The sequence below is a fragment of the Polypterus senegalus genome, unplaced genomic scaffold, assembly GCF_016835505.1.
Source record: "Polypterus senegalus isolate Bchr_013 unplaced genomic scaffold, ASM1683550v1 scaffold_2340, whole genome shotgun sequence".
NCBI classification, from domain to species: Eukaryota; Metazoa; Chordata; class Cladistia; order Polypteriformes; family Polypteridae; genus Polypterus; species Polypterus senegalus.
Genome location: NW_024386674.1, coordinates 11,845 through 28,724, shown reverse-complemented (window position 1 = coordinate 28,724; position 16,880 = coordinate 11,845). Strand labels below are relative to the sequence as shown.

Below are 16,880 nucleotides of genomic sequence, written 5' to 3'. Positions count from 1 at the left end.
ATCTCCTTGTTAAAGTACACTGCTGAGAAAGCGTGCGTGTTCGACTTACTGATTACTAAGATTTAGTTTCCTCCCAGCGAGTTAGTGTGCCTCGCGAAGGACCGGCGCCCTTTCTACTTCGAGTCCACTGCTGTCGGTCCACCACGACTTTTGAATCATATTAAACGGGTTCAACAGTCAGTGCATCGCTTTGAAATTACTTGAAATATAGCGCTGGCGATAGCATAGCAATCAATCTGATTACGGGAGAGTATAGTAATCGTTCAAATAACAGAGTGACAGCATTAAAAAGAAACCAAAATGAGACGTTTGTTTCGAGATCATACAGTAGGTCAATCGATTTAAAGCGGCTTCTCAGCAAAATAAAGTCTATTTTCCTTAGAGCCGAGGCGTTAGATCTTTAAGCGCTCCATTTGCGTCTCCAAAGTGACCCCCTGCATATTAACAAAGCGGGACTTGTCCTACTCAAAGCAAAAGCAAACATAATGATAAAAGAAACGCGCTGCGCCTCGAGACATACTGTGTGGATGCTTATCGGGTTACTCTTTGCTGATCTGTTCTTATGTTAAACACAAGAGAACAAATGGTGGCCAAAACAGTCCCGGAGCATGCCGTGTGGACTAGACAGCGCAGGAGGCAGCGCAAGCCCTTATAATGGACTCACGAACGGTTAACATTAAACACAGATATAGTGCATTAGTGCATCAAATACGGGTCTCTTCATAGACGAATATCGGTAAATATATTATCCATCCACCCTGTCTGTGTGTGTGTGTCTTAGTTCTGTTCGTCATATACGGCACCTTTAATAGAAGGCGTGTATTCCCAAATAAATAAACATTGTCATAACAATTAACATCAATGCATGTTTTAAATAATAATTCCCGTACCTGTCAGTAGAGTTTTTACATAGTGTTTTTCGCTTTCCCCTATATGTTGACATTTCCGTAAAATGTAAAGATCGTTGCCTTATCTTGTAGCCTCTTTCTTATTGTGGCTTTACCTATCAAATATAAAGTATCTCATATCTATTTAAATGTTGCTTTTCGAACTACATTTTACCTTTTCTATCCTATCTATCTTTTCTATAAAACCTCTCACTTATCTATCTTACCTTTCACCTCTGCCTATTGATTTATCATACAGTGCCTTTCAAATCGACCTGCAATAAAAGCTACTAAGATCGATGTTTGTGTAACACCATCCCATTTATTTGTATATTTTTGTCTAAGGTAGTGTTTTCATAATTTAACTGCCTACATATCCAATTCGTTGATAGAGTGCCTTTCACAATTTCTCCACATATACATTTACATAATTGTATAGATGAGTGTATGCATTTATATATTTTTATTAATGTTGTGCCTTATGTGTGTATCTTTTGTATATTCCCATATCTTTTTTATAGTGCCTCTTTAATTCATTTCAGTTAACGCCCTTAATATCTACCTATATGGCCAGTCATTCAGTCATTTCCTACCCTGATTATTCCTGAGTTGGGTCGCAGAGGTCTGCTGGATCTCATAGTGTGCAAGGCAGGGACCAAACCCCAGACAGGGTGCCAGTCCATTACAGGGCAAACACACACCCTAGGGTGAACGTAGGATCACCAGTTCACCTAACCTGCATGGTTTTGGACTGTTGGAGGAAGCCAGTGCCATGGAGAGAACATCCAAACTTCACACAGGGCCCAGGAGCAATCCCTGAACTCCTTACTGTGAGGCAGCAGCACTACCACTGCACCACTGTGTCGCCATTCATCCAGATGGTGCATTTCGTATCTGTTCATCTGTCACCTTTATATAATGTCTTTCATCACCTATTCATAATCTGTCATTTCTATCATTCTATTCTATAGCACCTTTCCTATCTGCCCATCCTTGTTACCACCCTTTACATATATCTATACGGTGCACTTCACATCTATTTACAGTATCAAACTTACATAATGCTTTTCAGATCTATCAATAATCTGTTGCTGTTCATATCAATCGATCCATTTTATATAGTGCCTTTTTTATCTGCCTTATTTAATGCATTTCGTAAGATGTAGTTCATATCTATTTATCTTTCTATCACTCTGTATGACACTACTGGTCAAAACTCTGGGAACTTTTGTCTGTTTATGTTTTTGATAGAAAAACTGACAGATTTATTTATCAAGATACCATTAATTTGATTTGAAAATACTACTATTGCTAATGTCTATTACTGCTTGAAATTACTCATTTTTAATTTTTTATTCACAATTTACTGCAAAGCCCATTTTTTTAGCAACTATTCCTTCAGTGTCCTAATAATAAACTCCTTTAAGTTATTATTTAATCATGTACAAATGCTAATTGATTATTAGAGAAACCTTTGTCATTGCATTAGCACCATTGAAACCTGTTATTCTCTTCACTTGGGTTGCAGGCTACTAGCATGGCTCAAGTTCAGCTCTGGGTTCAAAAACTGCAAACATAAAACAGCTTTCTCAAGAAATGTGTCAGAATGAAGGCGATTCCACGTGACAGATTGCTAAGAAAATGAACATTTCCTACAAAGGTGTATATTTCTGTTTTAAGTATAGAAGGCAAACTGCATCTGATCAGGACAGAAAAAAGGTGAAGGCCCAGATGGGCAACTGCATAAGAAGAGAGGGGCATCAGAGTTTGTAGTTGGAGAACTTCACACATCTTCAATTGGCTTCTTCCTGAAATACACACCAAATGCCAGTATCATCTGCAACTGACAAAAGACCACTCTAGGAGGCAAACCATAATACGCTTTTCCAGCCACCTTCTGAGGTCCAATGTCTGTGTTCTTTTGTCCACTGCAACCTTTTCTCATTATTTGCCAGTTTCAAAAAAGGCATTTTCTGTGAAACTCTACCTCCAAGGCCATGATCCCAGAGTCCTCTTTTTACTTTCTCGTATAAGAAGTATAGGGAAAGTATTGTAATTGTCTAAAGATTCAATGTTGAGATTTTGTTGAATGTCAACGTTTTAGACTTTAGTCTTTAAACGTCTACAGCTGCATTGTTGAAAGCATCTTCACCAGCTGCATCACCATGTGGTACGGCAACATTACTACTATGAACCACAAACGCCTGCAGAGAGTGAGTGGTAAAGACTGCTGAGAAGATCACCAGGACCCCACTGCCCTGTCTGCAGAGCATCTACAACTGCAGAGTCCGCAGGAGAACTGCCCCGATCCTCAGGGACCCCACCCACCCCTAACACGAACGGTTCACACATCTACCCTCAGGCAGGAGGTACAGACGTATGAAATGCAGGATTTCCAGGCTAAAGAACTCTTTCTTTCCCCAAGGCCATTAGACTTCTAAATAACTGACTGGAGTTTATAATGATGGTCCACCTCATTCTATCTACCTCACACAACTGTATTGGACTTGTCCATCACACACTTAGCTGCACATTACACTTTATACTTCTTTTCTGTTTTTTATACTTTTTGCTGCCTTTGTTACTTATTATTTATTTGCTACTTATTATTTATGTTTATCTTTATATGTTGGTTTGTTAACCATTGGCATTTGGTGTGGACAGCAAAGAAAGAATTTCATTGTACAGGGAAACGTGTTTCCTTACTGTGCACATGACAATAAAACATTGAACTGAACTAGACCTCCCTGAGTCCGATTTACTTTCTTGTAGGGAAAGGATTGCAATCGTCCAAAAGTTCGATGTCGAAATTTTGATGAATCAATGTTTTAGACCTCCCTAACTTTCTCATATACAAAGTTTAAGGAAAGTACCGTAATCCTCCAAAAACTCCATTTCGAGATTTTGATTAATCTTGATGTTTCAGACCTCCTTGAGTCTGAAAATACCATTTTTGGAATTATGTCTGTCTGTGTGTGTGTAAACACGATAACTTGAGTATGCTTTAATTTAGGTCAACCAAGTTTTGCATACAAGTCTTAAGTACAAAACATAGATTTCTAACAACTTTTGGGCTATTTCCGTTAACCAGAAGTGGTACTTTACCTTTCATTCATGCAGCTGAAGAGTCCAATTTATTCAACTTTACTTTTATAATAATTTTTCAATATATTATTAATTTGATTTGATTTGCTGTTGATGGTTCTTTAATGTACATGATATAAAGATATAATCCTTGTCTTGTGGTTTACTCCCCAAATATTCATCCCCATATCCGAGTATACGAGAAAGTCCAAGAGGGAGACCACTCACAATTTTTTTTCCTTTGCTCTTCCCCCACATGAACGTATCGTTTATGGGGGGAGAAGCGAAGGCTTTAGATTCGTCAAAAATGTTGAACTCTGGTTTTCAATGGATCTCGACGTTTTAGGATCACCTGATACCGAAAACACTGGTATGTTGATGATGGGTGTGTGTGTGTCTGTGTGTCACAGTTTCTTCAGGACAGTCTAGAGCTAAAAGAACTGGACGGAAGACTAGCAAACTCAGAACTTGAGCCTGTTATGAGATGACGATGTACTGATTAGTTTTTGAGCGAAATCATGTAAGAGAAAGAGGCACTCTAGAGAAATCATCAAATACTGTAATTCTGCAATTAATTTGGAATTCTTCTTATCAATTGCTATTGTAATGACCTGCTGCTGGATTATGTGAATTTCCCCTTGGAATTAATAAAGTATCTATCTATCTATCTATTTTATGATTAGAAAGATCAACATCAGAGTGGTAAATAATTAGTAAAATGTTAGAGATAAGTCAAGGCAATGTTATTGGCTAACTAAAAAGACTACAATATGCAAGCTTTCGAGGCAACTCTGGCCCCTTCTTCAGGTAAGGTCATTTTGCTTGACTTCTCACTACATTCACACTGGCTAACACAGTACAACACCCTAGTACTACAGACATACCAGACACTAAAATATTAGAGAATAGTTTGGGTAACTTGATTCCTAAGGTGCAAAGCCTACGGACGCTCATCTCCGAATTTATTTTTCTGTTACAGGCAACATTGGTATTTGGCAGGTAATGAGGACCTGTAAAGTGTTTGCTTCTCTTGATTCACTGACACAGTGTCTTACTTGTGTTTCTGAATGGTTGAGTGGTCGTCATTTTCTCAAACTAAATAAAGAGAAAACAGAAATTTTAGTTATTGGCAATAATGGATATAATGAGGTTTTTAGAAATAAAGTTGATGCATTAGGATTAAAAGTCTAGATGGAGGTAAAGAATTTAGGGGTAACTATTGACTCTGACCTGAATTTTAAATCACATAATAATCAGATTACTAGGACAGCATTTTTTCACTTAAATAATATAACAAAAGTTAGACGTCTTGTAACTTTGCAAGTAGCTGAAAAATGAGTTCACGTTTTTGTTTTCAGTCAGCTAGATTACTGTAACGCACTCCTCTCAGGACCAGACAAAAAAAATATCAATCGATTGCAACGAATGCAGAATGGAGCTGCTAGAATCTTAGCGTCACTACCCTGGTTACTCGTGTCATTTAGAATTGACTTTAAAATACTGCTGATGGTTTACAAAGCCTTAAATAATCTGCTCCATCTTATATATCGGAATGTCTTACACCTTACAGTCCAAATCGTAACCTTAGATCTTCAAATGAGGGTCTGTTTAGAATTCCAAGAGCAAAACTTGGTGGTGAGGTGGCCTTCTGCTGTTATGCATCTCAAATCTGGAATAGCTGACCGATAAAAGTTCGCCAGGCTAATACAGTGGAGCACTTTAAAACACTGACAAAAACATTATTGTAACATGGCTTTCTCATTAACTTCACCTTAGTTTAATCCTGATGCTTTGTATATTCAATTAATTATCATTATCATTCATGGTGGCTCCATAATCCGTACTAACCCCTACTTCCTCTTCTGTTCTTTTTCTGGTTTTCTGTGGAGGCGATCTGTGCCACCACCACCTGATCAAAGCACCGTGATGTCCCTACATTGATGGACTAAAGAAGTCCAGAAGTCCACGTGACCGTCATAATCAAGTTCTTTAATGAGAACCCTGAACAACATGAGGACTGATTGAGGTCATTGATGTTAGGTAGAATGCCTAGAGGGGGCTGGGTGGTCTCGTGGCCTTTGGACCCCTGCAGATTTTATTTTTTCTCCAGCCATCTGCAGTTTTTTTTTTTTTTTGTTTTTTCTGTCCTCCCTGGCCATTGGACCTTACTTTTATTCTATGTTAATTAGTATTCTCTGATTTTAATTCCTGCGGTGGGTTGGCACCCTGCCCATGATTGGTTCCTGCCTTGTGCCCTGTGTTGGCTGGGATTGGCTCCAGCAGACCCCCGTGACCCTGTATTCGGATTCAGCGGGTTTGAAAATGGATGGATGATTTTAATTCTTATTTTGTGTTTTTTCTCTTTCTTCATCATACAAAGCACTTTGAGCTACATTATTTGTATGAAAATGTGTTATATAAATAAATGTTGTTGTTGTTGTGCCACCATCACCTGATCAAAGCACCGTGATGTCCCTACATTGATGAATTAAAGGCCAGAAATCCACATGACCATCATCATCAAGTTCTTCCACGTGGACCCTGAATACCATGAGGACTGATTGAGGTCATTGATGTTTGGTAGAATGCCTAGAGGGGGCTGGGTGGTCTCGTGGCCTTTCTCTCCAGCCGTCTGAAGTTTATTTCTGTTTCATCTGTCCTCCTTGGCCATCGGACCTTACTTTAATTCTATGTTAATTAGTGTTCCTTTATTTTAATTCTTATTTATTTTGTCTTTTTCTCTTTCTTCATCATGTAAAGCACTTTGAGCTCCATCATTTGTATGAAAATGTGCTATAGAAATAAATGTTGTTGTTGCTTCTCAGACTCACTGCCCTTCTTTTACTACCCTGCTCAGATCCAGTTTGTCATCATCTCTGAAAACAGTAACAGACACCTTTATATGAAATCTTCAGTTTCTTGGCAATCTGTCACACGAATCAACTAAGCAGCCAAGGCTAAAAGACCTGAAATGACTCCAGGAACATCCCTGAAGATGTCTTAATGTTTTCATCACAAGATGTGTTAAGAGAAAACAATGAAATTCTTACTCACATGCACTCATCAACACACAAGGTGGTGTCATGATTAATGGATAGAAGCATCTTATCAATGAAGATAACACGAGTTGCAGTGAAGTCATTTAGCCTTAACCAACATTTACAGCTTTATTACAGGGTTTTCTCTTTAGAAATTTGATAGGACAAAATTACTAAAGCAGCACAGATTTACAGACTACAATGCTTCCATTGGAGCACAGAGAGAACTTAAGTTAAAAAAAAAAAAGACTGCAAATTATGAGCTCTAAGAATATGCAATAAATGCGGGGTGGCCGTTTGTTGGATTACACAGGAGCCGTGAACAAGCCTTCTCACTTAAGTAAATGAGACTTCAGACAAAGGTATCACCGCAAATTGTAGCTGCACCGAATCATCCTCCTGCGTCCTATCGGAAAAGAAGAGCTCAATCGGCTATAATTATCCAACAATTTTTACTTGGAGCTGAGGTCGAAGGGTATGAAATACCACAGACGTGCCACGAAGGAATAGGAGATGTTTATAGAGACATGAATGATGAACAGTTATCAGGAGGACCCGTACATAACACCACAGCTATTTAACCCTTTGTACCTTCGTCTTGGTTCTTTGTCTCAGTAAAAGAACACAGAAATGGAATAAGAGATGACTGAAGCAACTTAAGGTGCTAACACAAAACTTGAACAGAGTCCACTGTAGCCTAAAAATGAGAAAGTCCATACGTGAAAATCTGACTTTCAAAAATAAACTGTGCTGCTGGTTTATTTAGCCAAATAAACTGTACATACATATTAACATACATAGACACACACAAAAAGAATTGTTATATTGTATTCTTATTACCTGCCAGGCCTGTTGTGAATATTTGCCACAATTAAATGACATAAAGAGTTAAGCATGCATGAGACATAATGTGTTAGCCGATAATAATAATAACAATATGTGGAACAACAGAATGCTAGAGCCACACTACAATTTGAGCTTTCTAACCCTCAACCTCCCTTCAATAGACAACTACACAATTAGTGTTACTTAGCAACGGGCACAGATAGACCAGGACTGGGCAGAAGGGTTTGGGGCGGCGCTTCAGACGTGTAAAGCCTGGACTGTTAGCAAACAAGGAAAAAGGACGGAGCTTCTGACACAAATGGGAGGGACAAAAGGAGTGGCTGGGGGCGGGGCTATAGTCATTCTTGACCACTGTGAATTTACTTATTCATGTTTTATTTGTTTGTTCGTTTATTTTTTGGGTCTTGATCAAAAGTCTTGAGCAGCCTTGTGGCAGCACTAAATACCCCAGAATGAATGCCAGGGAGGCAATAAATATACAAAAATGATCAGTTTATTAGTAAAACACACAAACGATGGGGAAATAAAAGGAGAATATAAAGTACAAAACATACAGCAAAAGGAAAATAACACACACTAGCAAAATGTAAAAGCAGCACCTTTCATTCAATGTTTGCCTCATTGCCAAAAAATCCATTTCAAAAAAATTCTCCTGCAATTTTAATCATTTTTAGGAAGTTACCAAATAGCTGCACATTATATGGTAAGAAGAAGTACAAAGTCGCAAAGTCTGCATGTTAACACTGTACTTAATAATTTTTCCCAAATATATACATAAAAAACATAAATACATATACAGTATATGTATATTTAGACACATATAAAAGGCACTATACAATAGATAGAGAGATGTGAAAGGCACTATATGGATGACAAGAAAGGCTTGGATACTGTAGATATGAAAGGTAGTATAGAATAAACAGATATGAAAAGGCGCTATACAGTTGTTAGATATAAAAGATATAGATAGACATAAATGATACTACACAACATATAGATATTAAAGGCATTATATAAAAAAGAATAAATAGAAAATAGAATTATATACAGTATATGGAAGGCACTGCATAATAAATACAGGCGCTATGATAGATAGATATGAAAGACACAATAACATAGATCTATAGATATAAATACAGTGTATAGATATAAAACATATAGATAGATAAACATGAAAGGCACTATATGTAGATAGATATAAAGCTATGAAAGGCATTATAACATAGATATGAAAGGCATTATATGATAAATGGATAGATAGACCTGAAAGGCACGATATAACAGATAGGTAAACAGACAAATGGACACGAGAAGCACTATAGACGGATATGAAAGGCACTGTAAGATAGATAGATAGATAGATAGATAGATAGATAGATAGATAGATAGATATGAAAAGCACTAAATAATAGAAATTTAGAGAGATGAAAAACACAAGACAGACACATAGACCGACAAAGACACTGACAAGGTTTTGCTCTTTTACTCAAATAACTTTATTAAATCTGTATCCAGCTTCTGGATTAATTTAATGACTTTTCTGCTAGTCCAACAATTGCACACGTCATTGTATTTTGATATTGAAATGAATGACTTGCTGTAATTTCCCCACACTAACATTTTTAATTTTCATTGGTCCTCCGCCTTCAATATTTCTTTCTGTGCTCTTAGGCATTGACACAGACTTGACCTCATTTAAGATGGACCGATTTTATTAAACTTACTTAAACGGGCGAATCATTCATATAATAAATACACACAGCTACAATATATCACTGAACAGTATAACTGCAAAAAAAAAAAAACAAAGACCTCTTCCCTTAGCATCTTCAAGAAAAAAACCTTCCTTGACACTACTCCTCGGAACACACAGTGTAAACATTAGAAAACGAGCTCACCAGGAATTGTTCACTACATACAACTGATACACAAAGTTTCTCCGAGTAATCCGTGAACAACGACCAGCCCGTTTTCCTAGCTCAGCCCCCGCCGCCCCAATCTCCAAACCCCCCTCCTCCAAAAAGTAATATAAAGCCAGTTTTCACATACCCGGAGGGCAGGAGCACTCCAGAGGGGCGTCCCTGACTGTCCGCTGCTTCGGCATCTCCTTACTTAATCGCTGTTTAATTGGGGAGGAAATAGAAAACAGGCGTGTTAATAGGAATTTACAACGTGGAAAGGACTTTTTAACAATTTTTACAGTTTGTTTCAGACTAATCTAGTATCATAACCCAAACGTCCACAAAAGAAAGTGTAAAGTGAGCCATTTCACCATACGGCCCCTCGTGGATCAGTACATCAGTGGTCAGTATAGAGGGGCGCTCACCTCAAACGATGAAGCAAACAAATCGAAAGAAAGAAAGAAAGAAACCCATTTCGCTTCTTCGGGACATGAAGGAGGTCTAGAGCAATTAAAAAAGGCAGTTAAATAAATAAATAAATATAAAAGCAAGCAAGCTTAGAAAGCCAGAGCTTTTTTAACTACATCAAAGAAACTTGAGGTTAATGGTATTTTATATCTATTTCCATAATTCCTTTCATATCTACATGTACATTTTTTTATAAAAAAAGGTTCATATGTATCTGTTTATCTGTTATGTATGTCTATTTTCTCTTATGTTTTCATTAGCTGACTATGTATTTATTTATTGAAGTAACTTATTTGTTTATCTGGCCAGGCGTTGTTTGTGTATTTGTTTATTTTTCTCTTCATCTTATTATTTCTGTTTACTTTTCTCTCTCTCTCTCGGCTTCACGATTTTGTGAGTCCCGATTAACGGTGGTCGCATTCCTTGCTTCACTCCCCGTGCCTTTTTAGAATAATATAAAATGTACTTTAAGCTAATTAAACAGTGTGTGAATTAGGCAGATGAAAACCAAATCAGCTTGTTGAATTCATTTAGTTAGCAGTGAAGGGTATAGTTATTAATAACACGCAAATAAAAATGCAAGAACTGACTGGAGTGGCGTCTGAGGGTTCAAGTCAGACCATGCAGGGAAGGAAAATGTCTCAGGGCTGCCATACAGAAGAGCCGTCTGAAAGGGGACTGTCAACTCTACGTATACAATAATACATTCAACGTAGGGAAAACTTTAGGGTAATAAGACTTGTTGTGTACGATTTCAATATAACGTGCATTCATTTATTAAATATGGTGCATTTCTCGGTAAGTGACATCACTGGGAGCTTAAGTGGCAAGTAATAAAGCAAATTAAATTCTCTCTGTCTCTCTCGCTCATATATATGGATCCCAGACCATCGCAGGGTACAACACACACACACACACACATCGCCAACCCAAAGAGCCTCTTTGTCTGTGGTCTGTGAGAGGAAACTGGTGCGGGATAGGAAGCCCACATGCACACGCAGAGAACACGCAAATTACGCACAGTGAACACTCAGAACTTAATTCCTGGACTACCTCTGCGCCACCATGTCGTCCTGTGGGAAGGGCTTTTTAACATTTTCTATGGCTTGTGTGGACTAATCTAGTATCATAAAGAAAACATATATTATTTATTTATTTAAGGCTATAACGTGTTACTGCTGCAATGTGCTGGCGCTCTGTCCTGATGTTTTTGCCTGCGCCCCTTGCTTGTGCTGTCCAAGGACCCTGGATAAGCTGGTTGCGAAGATGAATGAATTAATAGATGGGTGGTTGACTGAAAACCTACTGTTTAAAAGCGGTGCGCAAAACCATTTCTTAAGAATATGAAAGCGTTAACGTGCTAACGATCCCGGCCAGTAATACACTTCTTACTGCAAGTCATCGGCATGTCGCCATACCGCGGGTTATTTCAGCCTATATACAGTACTAACGTGTACGCACTGCTCCACTGCCGCTCCAACATCGATTTCAGGTAAATCCACGCAGAATGACTCTGCACTAAAGCACGAATGGGTTTCTTGCCTTTCGCTTCAGTCATCTGTTTATTTGTAAACGCCTTAAGTCATTCTTTGCCGATAAGGCGTCTGTGGTACAGCACCTTGTCAGCCTTAATTTTTTTTGCGTTCTCCTAAACCCATAGAAGTCTGGTGTGCTTTTACGCCGATTGAATGCTACCGTTTGGGCATGGCAAATACTTGCAAGAATAGAAAAGGCGGCGAGTGTTTGAGCATTGGGTTAAGGACGCTGAACATAGCACCGTCCAGATTTGTGATTTTTTACGGAAAATGATGCTGATCCACGTAGACAAATTCTAGTTTTTTTTTAACTTACCAATCACTTTTTCAATTCGCATTTGCTTTTTGTGCCTATATTTAAAAAAAAACAAGTTAGACTAAACGTCAACCATAGCAATGGAAAAAATTTATCCAGACCTTTAGGACGGTGTTCTCACATTGCTGGTTTAATGAGGGCTCTGAAAGCATGCAGGTATTGGTGATTCTGATTTTTCTTTACAATAACCGATTCCACTCGTTTGCGTGCTGTGAAACAGCCTTTCTTCTTGAGTCAAAATCCCGTTTTGTCCAAGTTTGTATGCAGTTTGCATGTCTCCACTGGGTATACGGCTTTTCCTCCACGATCTTCTAATGCGAGCAGGTTGCACTGTCAAAAATATGGCACTTAAATGAGTCGCGCGGTTCCTCGTTGCTTGACAAGGTGCCGTTTAATTCTGGGAAAGGTCCTTTCTTTGCATATTAAATTGATGATTTCGGCTTTGAAACGGTTATTGATATGTAGAAAAACAGAAATCGTGACTCCCTAGAAGTTTACAAACAGATTAAGAAAACCCGAACCTATAGCTTGTGTGACTGTATGCAGAGAGAGTATTTTTTTTAAATCAGAAACCCCTTGGTATTTCACAAATCTGTTATAATCTATACTAATGGTTATTTTCACAGCCTACATGGACAGAACCTTCATGTGGTTCGTTCTTGGTTCTTTTAGAAACCAAAAAACGGTTCCCCTATGGCATCGCTCTGAAAAACCACGTTGGTTTAATTCTGAAGGAGTGGGTGACACAGCGAATCCAAACTTGTGCACGCGTGCACAAGTTAGCCCAGGAATCGGTTGCTGTCCCGTCCTGGGTGGGTTCCTGGTGTTACTGCTCTCTGTGATCCCTAATTCGCTTAAGAGGGTTTGAGAATAGCAAAATCTGTAATCTACAGCGTCTGTTATTATAGCATGCGCATATATTAAGACGTAGAAAATCGATGCCGAATGAGCACAGATAGCTCTGTGGCTTTGATAGCTTGGAAAACTTAGTTTAATAAGAAAATTCAATTCCGTGAAGGATTGCCGATTTTGCGCACATTACATGGTCATTTTAGTTATAAACTTTTTCACATTCTCTTTGGGCATTCACTTATCTTTATTGCTATTGTAGGCAAGTAAAATGACCTCAAGGAATTCGTGATTCAATTTAATTAGAGGGCGGCATGGTGGTGCAGTGGGTAGTTAGGTGACCCGGGTTCGCTTCCCAGGTCCACCCTGTGTGGAGTTTGCATGTTCTCCCCGTGTCTGCGTGGGTTTCCTCCCACAGCCCAAAGACATGCAGGTTAGGTGCATTGGCGATTCTAAATTGTCCCTAGTGTGTGCTTGGTATGTGGGTGTGTGTGTGTGCGCGCCCTGCCCAGGGTTTATTTCCTGCCTTGCGCCCTGTGTTGGCTGGGATTGGCTCCAGCAGACCCCCGTGACCCTGTAGTAGGATATAACGGGTTGGATAATGGATGGATGGAATTTAATTAGGTATCTCGATGCATTACTAAATATTTAAAGGATGCTGAAAGAATTAATTAAATAAGTAACATCTTTACGCAGTTATTACCCTCCGACCCCATCTAATCCACGAAGAATGCGATCACGCAGTTTTCTGTCCATTTGCAAGACGTTCACAGCTCTCATCCGACTCATCGATCACTCAGAACGAAGGCTTTTATTTTAAATAAGTATACATTAATTTATTCGGCTGACACATTTTTTCAAGGCAACTTACAACCTTTCAGATTCGAATACATTTTTGGGGGTGTGTGGGGCACAAGCAGTTCAAGCGACTTTCTCACAGGGTCACGCAGTTGTCAGTAACGGGATTTGAACCCACAAATACTAAAATCTAAAGCCTTAACTACTACGCCATCCTGCGTTTCTGTCAAACAAACTTCTGTTTGACACCACCGGGTTTATTGCACTTAAATAAACTCCAAAATTATTTTCAAGATTTTTTTAAATTTAGAATACAGGAACAGTGTTTAAATATTGATGTCGGAGATACAGACATGCACGTTATAAAACAGGTAAGAGGTTTGGCTTCTTTCGTACGCCTCGCTTTAATGTGGCGATCGGTGACGAAGGAGTGCGTTTGATTCAAAAGGAAAATGTGAGATCCGTCCATCAAATCATTCACTTTCACTTTATAATGCAAATCAAGTCGGAACCTACCCTGGACGGGACGAATGGCGCGCTTACTCATACTGGGACAGTTTCGATTCTCCGCTTATTGGATTTTCAGAGGAAAACGGGGGGAACGTGCAAAGTCCACACCGACAGGGAACTTACTTAACTTTAAAAATTGACAAGACATTATATGCTCCAACCGGCTTTCGGTGTCGCGGAGTGCATCTTACACGGCTTTTAATTGGGTTTAGGGTTAGTCTGAAGACCTCCGGTTACAAATAAGGCTATAAAGAGATTTCTTTGCAAGTTCGCATCATTCCTTGCGTTATATCTTAGTCCGGGTGGACACAGAACTTTGGGAGATTATTTTAAGAGGATGAAGTAATCAGGTATGCAGATTTGTGCTCCTCTCAGCGGTATGATTGTGCAATCAGATTCGCTTTAATCAATGAATTGTCCATCAAGCCCACTTTAACAAAAATGCAGTCAAGACACGGAGACGTTAACGTACATCACATCATAAACAAAAACTGCACAGATTTACGACCTCAGGGGCTAACGTCATTTTCTAAAATAGTCTTGGCATGACACTATTTAAGATCAATGAGCTAACGGGGGTCGAATCCTTTCAAGACCGATCAGCATATATAAGGTAACGGGGAGTTTAAAGCAGCACTCTTCGAGACATCAGGTCAAGTACAGGACATGTGAACCCAGTCACACTGGCATTGGCACTGGCACTCACACACACGCGCGCATTCACGCATTCTCCTTTACCTTTTCCAGAACGTCTTCGATCAGGTCCCGTAAAGCAGGTAACAATGTTACATCCTGAGCCAAAATGTTGTCCTTCAAGGTTGGCGCTCTTGTTTGCTCCAAAACTTTAACTCGTTCTTCTAGCTGAGACGTTTTAAAGCTCACCAAAAAGCAAAACACCACCGAACTGAATGATAGCGAGAGGCACAAGAGCGTTGGCAGTGCCACCAAACACCTGAAAATGCCAGCTTTGGGTGACACTTTGCTGGGCTTTTCCACGTTATCCATACCGGCAGCTGTCTCGGCGCTCCAGATTGCCTTCCCTTCACTTGTGCAGACAACTTTTACTAAGTATTAGAAAGTTGAAAGCGACTTGAAGTGGGATACGCGTGAGTCCAAGCTGCGCCGATCGATATCCGATATTAAAAGGTCTTGGTGGTTGGGTTTTCTTGATTGCAGCTTTAGTTCCTCAGAGGGGTTTGCAAACTTTACGCTCGCTCAGCAGCTCAGTCTACACCGCTGCTCAAAGGGCAGTTCTAACACGGAGCATCCAGGTTCAGTCAGCGAAGGGCTCCGAAGTGAAGCGGCTCCCCCAGCCAGCCAATTTACTTCATGCAAAATTAGACGTCTGGCCAGTAGCGAATGCGACCGCCCCGCCGTAACCACGTGGGCGCGAGGCTGAGGAAAGAGCAAAAGTTTTCAAAAAGTTCGTGGGAAGGTTTAACGCGGGACCTTCGGCAGCGGCTCACCTCCTACTGCTTTAGCCGCACCCCGTAATCACACCTTTTAAATGCTTGGCCTTTGAAGATACGGTCGCAATCAAATAACGAAACGATCGGAGTAAGAAGGTGGTGTAAAAGAAAAAAGGGGCTCATTTTATACAGCACGTCGTTCACTCCCTATTGTGTGTACGCCGAGTCCGTTTAAAGCCAATACTAGACAGGGAATCGCCCACTTAACTGGTACGTGTTTTTACAAGTGTCTGGTTTAGAGGTAAATAAGAAGAAGCGAACTGCTTACTAGAGATGGACAAGGGCAGAAAGATGACGAGAAGATAAAGAAGACAATATTCATAGACATTGAACAGAGTAAGCGGACCACCGTAACAATCCATTACATTAATCATGTCTTATCACAGTAAAAACTGTAATACAATAAATGGTAAAAGCAACGATTTAAACATATTAATGCAGTGTGTGGCGGTCAACGCTAAAAAAAAATTGTTAAATTAACTTTATTCACTCATGGACTCTGGTTCCGCACAATTAGGTTCAGTAGTTTTAAAATGAAACATTCTTTTTAAGTCAATACATTCACTTTATGCTCAGAAAACATAACATACAACGTAAATTAAATAAATGTTTTTGTGTAGAATTAAAGTAACTGAATCCCTTTCATTAAACTTAAATAAATAAATAAATAAATAAGTAAATAAAAATATTATTAATAATAAATGTCTTTGTGTAGAATTTAAGTAACTGAATCCCTTTCATTAAACTTCCATCCATCCATTATCCAACCCGCTAAATCCTAACTACAGGGTCACAGAGCCAATCCCAGGACCTAAGGCAGGAAACAAACCCCGGGCAGGGCGCCAGCCCACCGCAGGGCACACACACCCACCAGGCACACACTAGAGACAATTTAGAATCACCAAGGCACCTAACCTGCAAGTCTTTGGGAGGAAACCCACACAGACACGGGGAGAACATGCAGACTCCACACAGGGTGGACCCGGGAAGCGAACCCAGGTCTCCTTACTGCGAGGCAGCAGCGCTACCTACTGCACCACCGTGCTGCCCTTCATTAAACTTAAATAAATAAATAAATAAAAATATTAATAATAATAAATGTCTTTGTGTAGAATTTAAGTAACTGAATCCCTTTCATTAAACTTCCATCCATCCATTTTCCAACCTGCTATATCCTAA

At 39.4% G+C, this 16,880-nt stretch overlaps 1 protein-coding gene across 1 annotated transcript; it reads right to left on the bottom strand.

The window, feature by feature from the left end:
- Nucleotides 1-9,896: 9,896 nt before the first annotated feature.
- LOC120522822 (collagen alpha-1(XXV) chain-like) lies at nt 9,897-15,690 on the bottom strand. Its single transcript, XM_039743502.1, has 2 exons — nt 14,971-15,690; nt 9,897-9,974 (listed from the first exon to the last, which is right to left on the bottom strand). The coding sequence occupies exons 1-2, from the start codon at nt 15,235-15,237 to the stop codon at nt 9,897-9,899; spliced, it is 345 nt and encodes a 114-aa protein (XP_039599436.1). The 5' UTR covers nt 15,238-15,690.
- Between the last annotated feature and the right edge of the window lie 1,190 nt (nt 15,691-16,880).

Coding starts and splice junctions, on each gene's coding strand:
- LOC120522822 (XM_039743502.1), bottom strand. CDS start 15,237: ATGGATAACGTGGAAAAGCCCAGCAAAGTGTCACCCAAAGCTGGCATT. Junction 9,975..14,970: donor TCGAAGACGTTCTGGAAAAG/GTAAAGGAGAAT, acceptor CCAATTAAACAG/CGATTAAGTAAGGAGATGCC.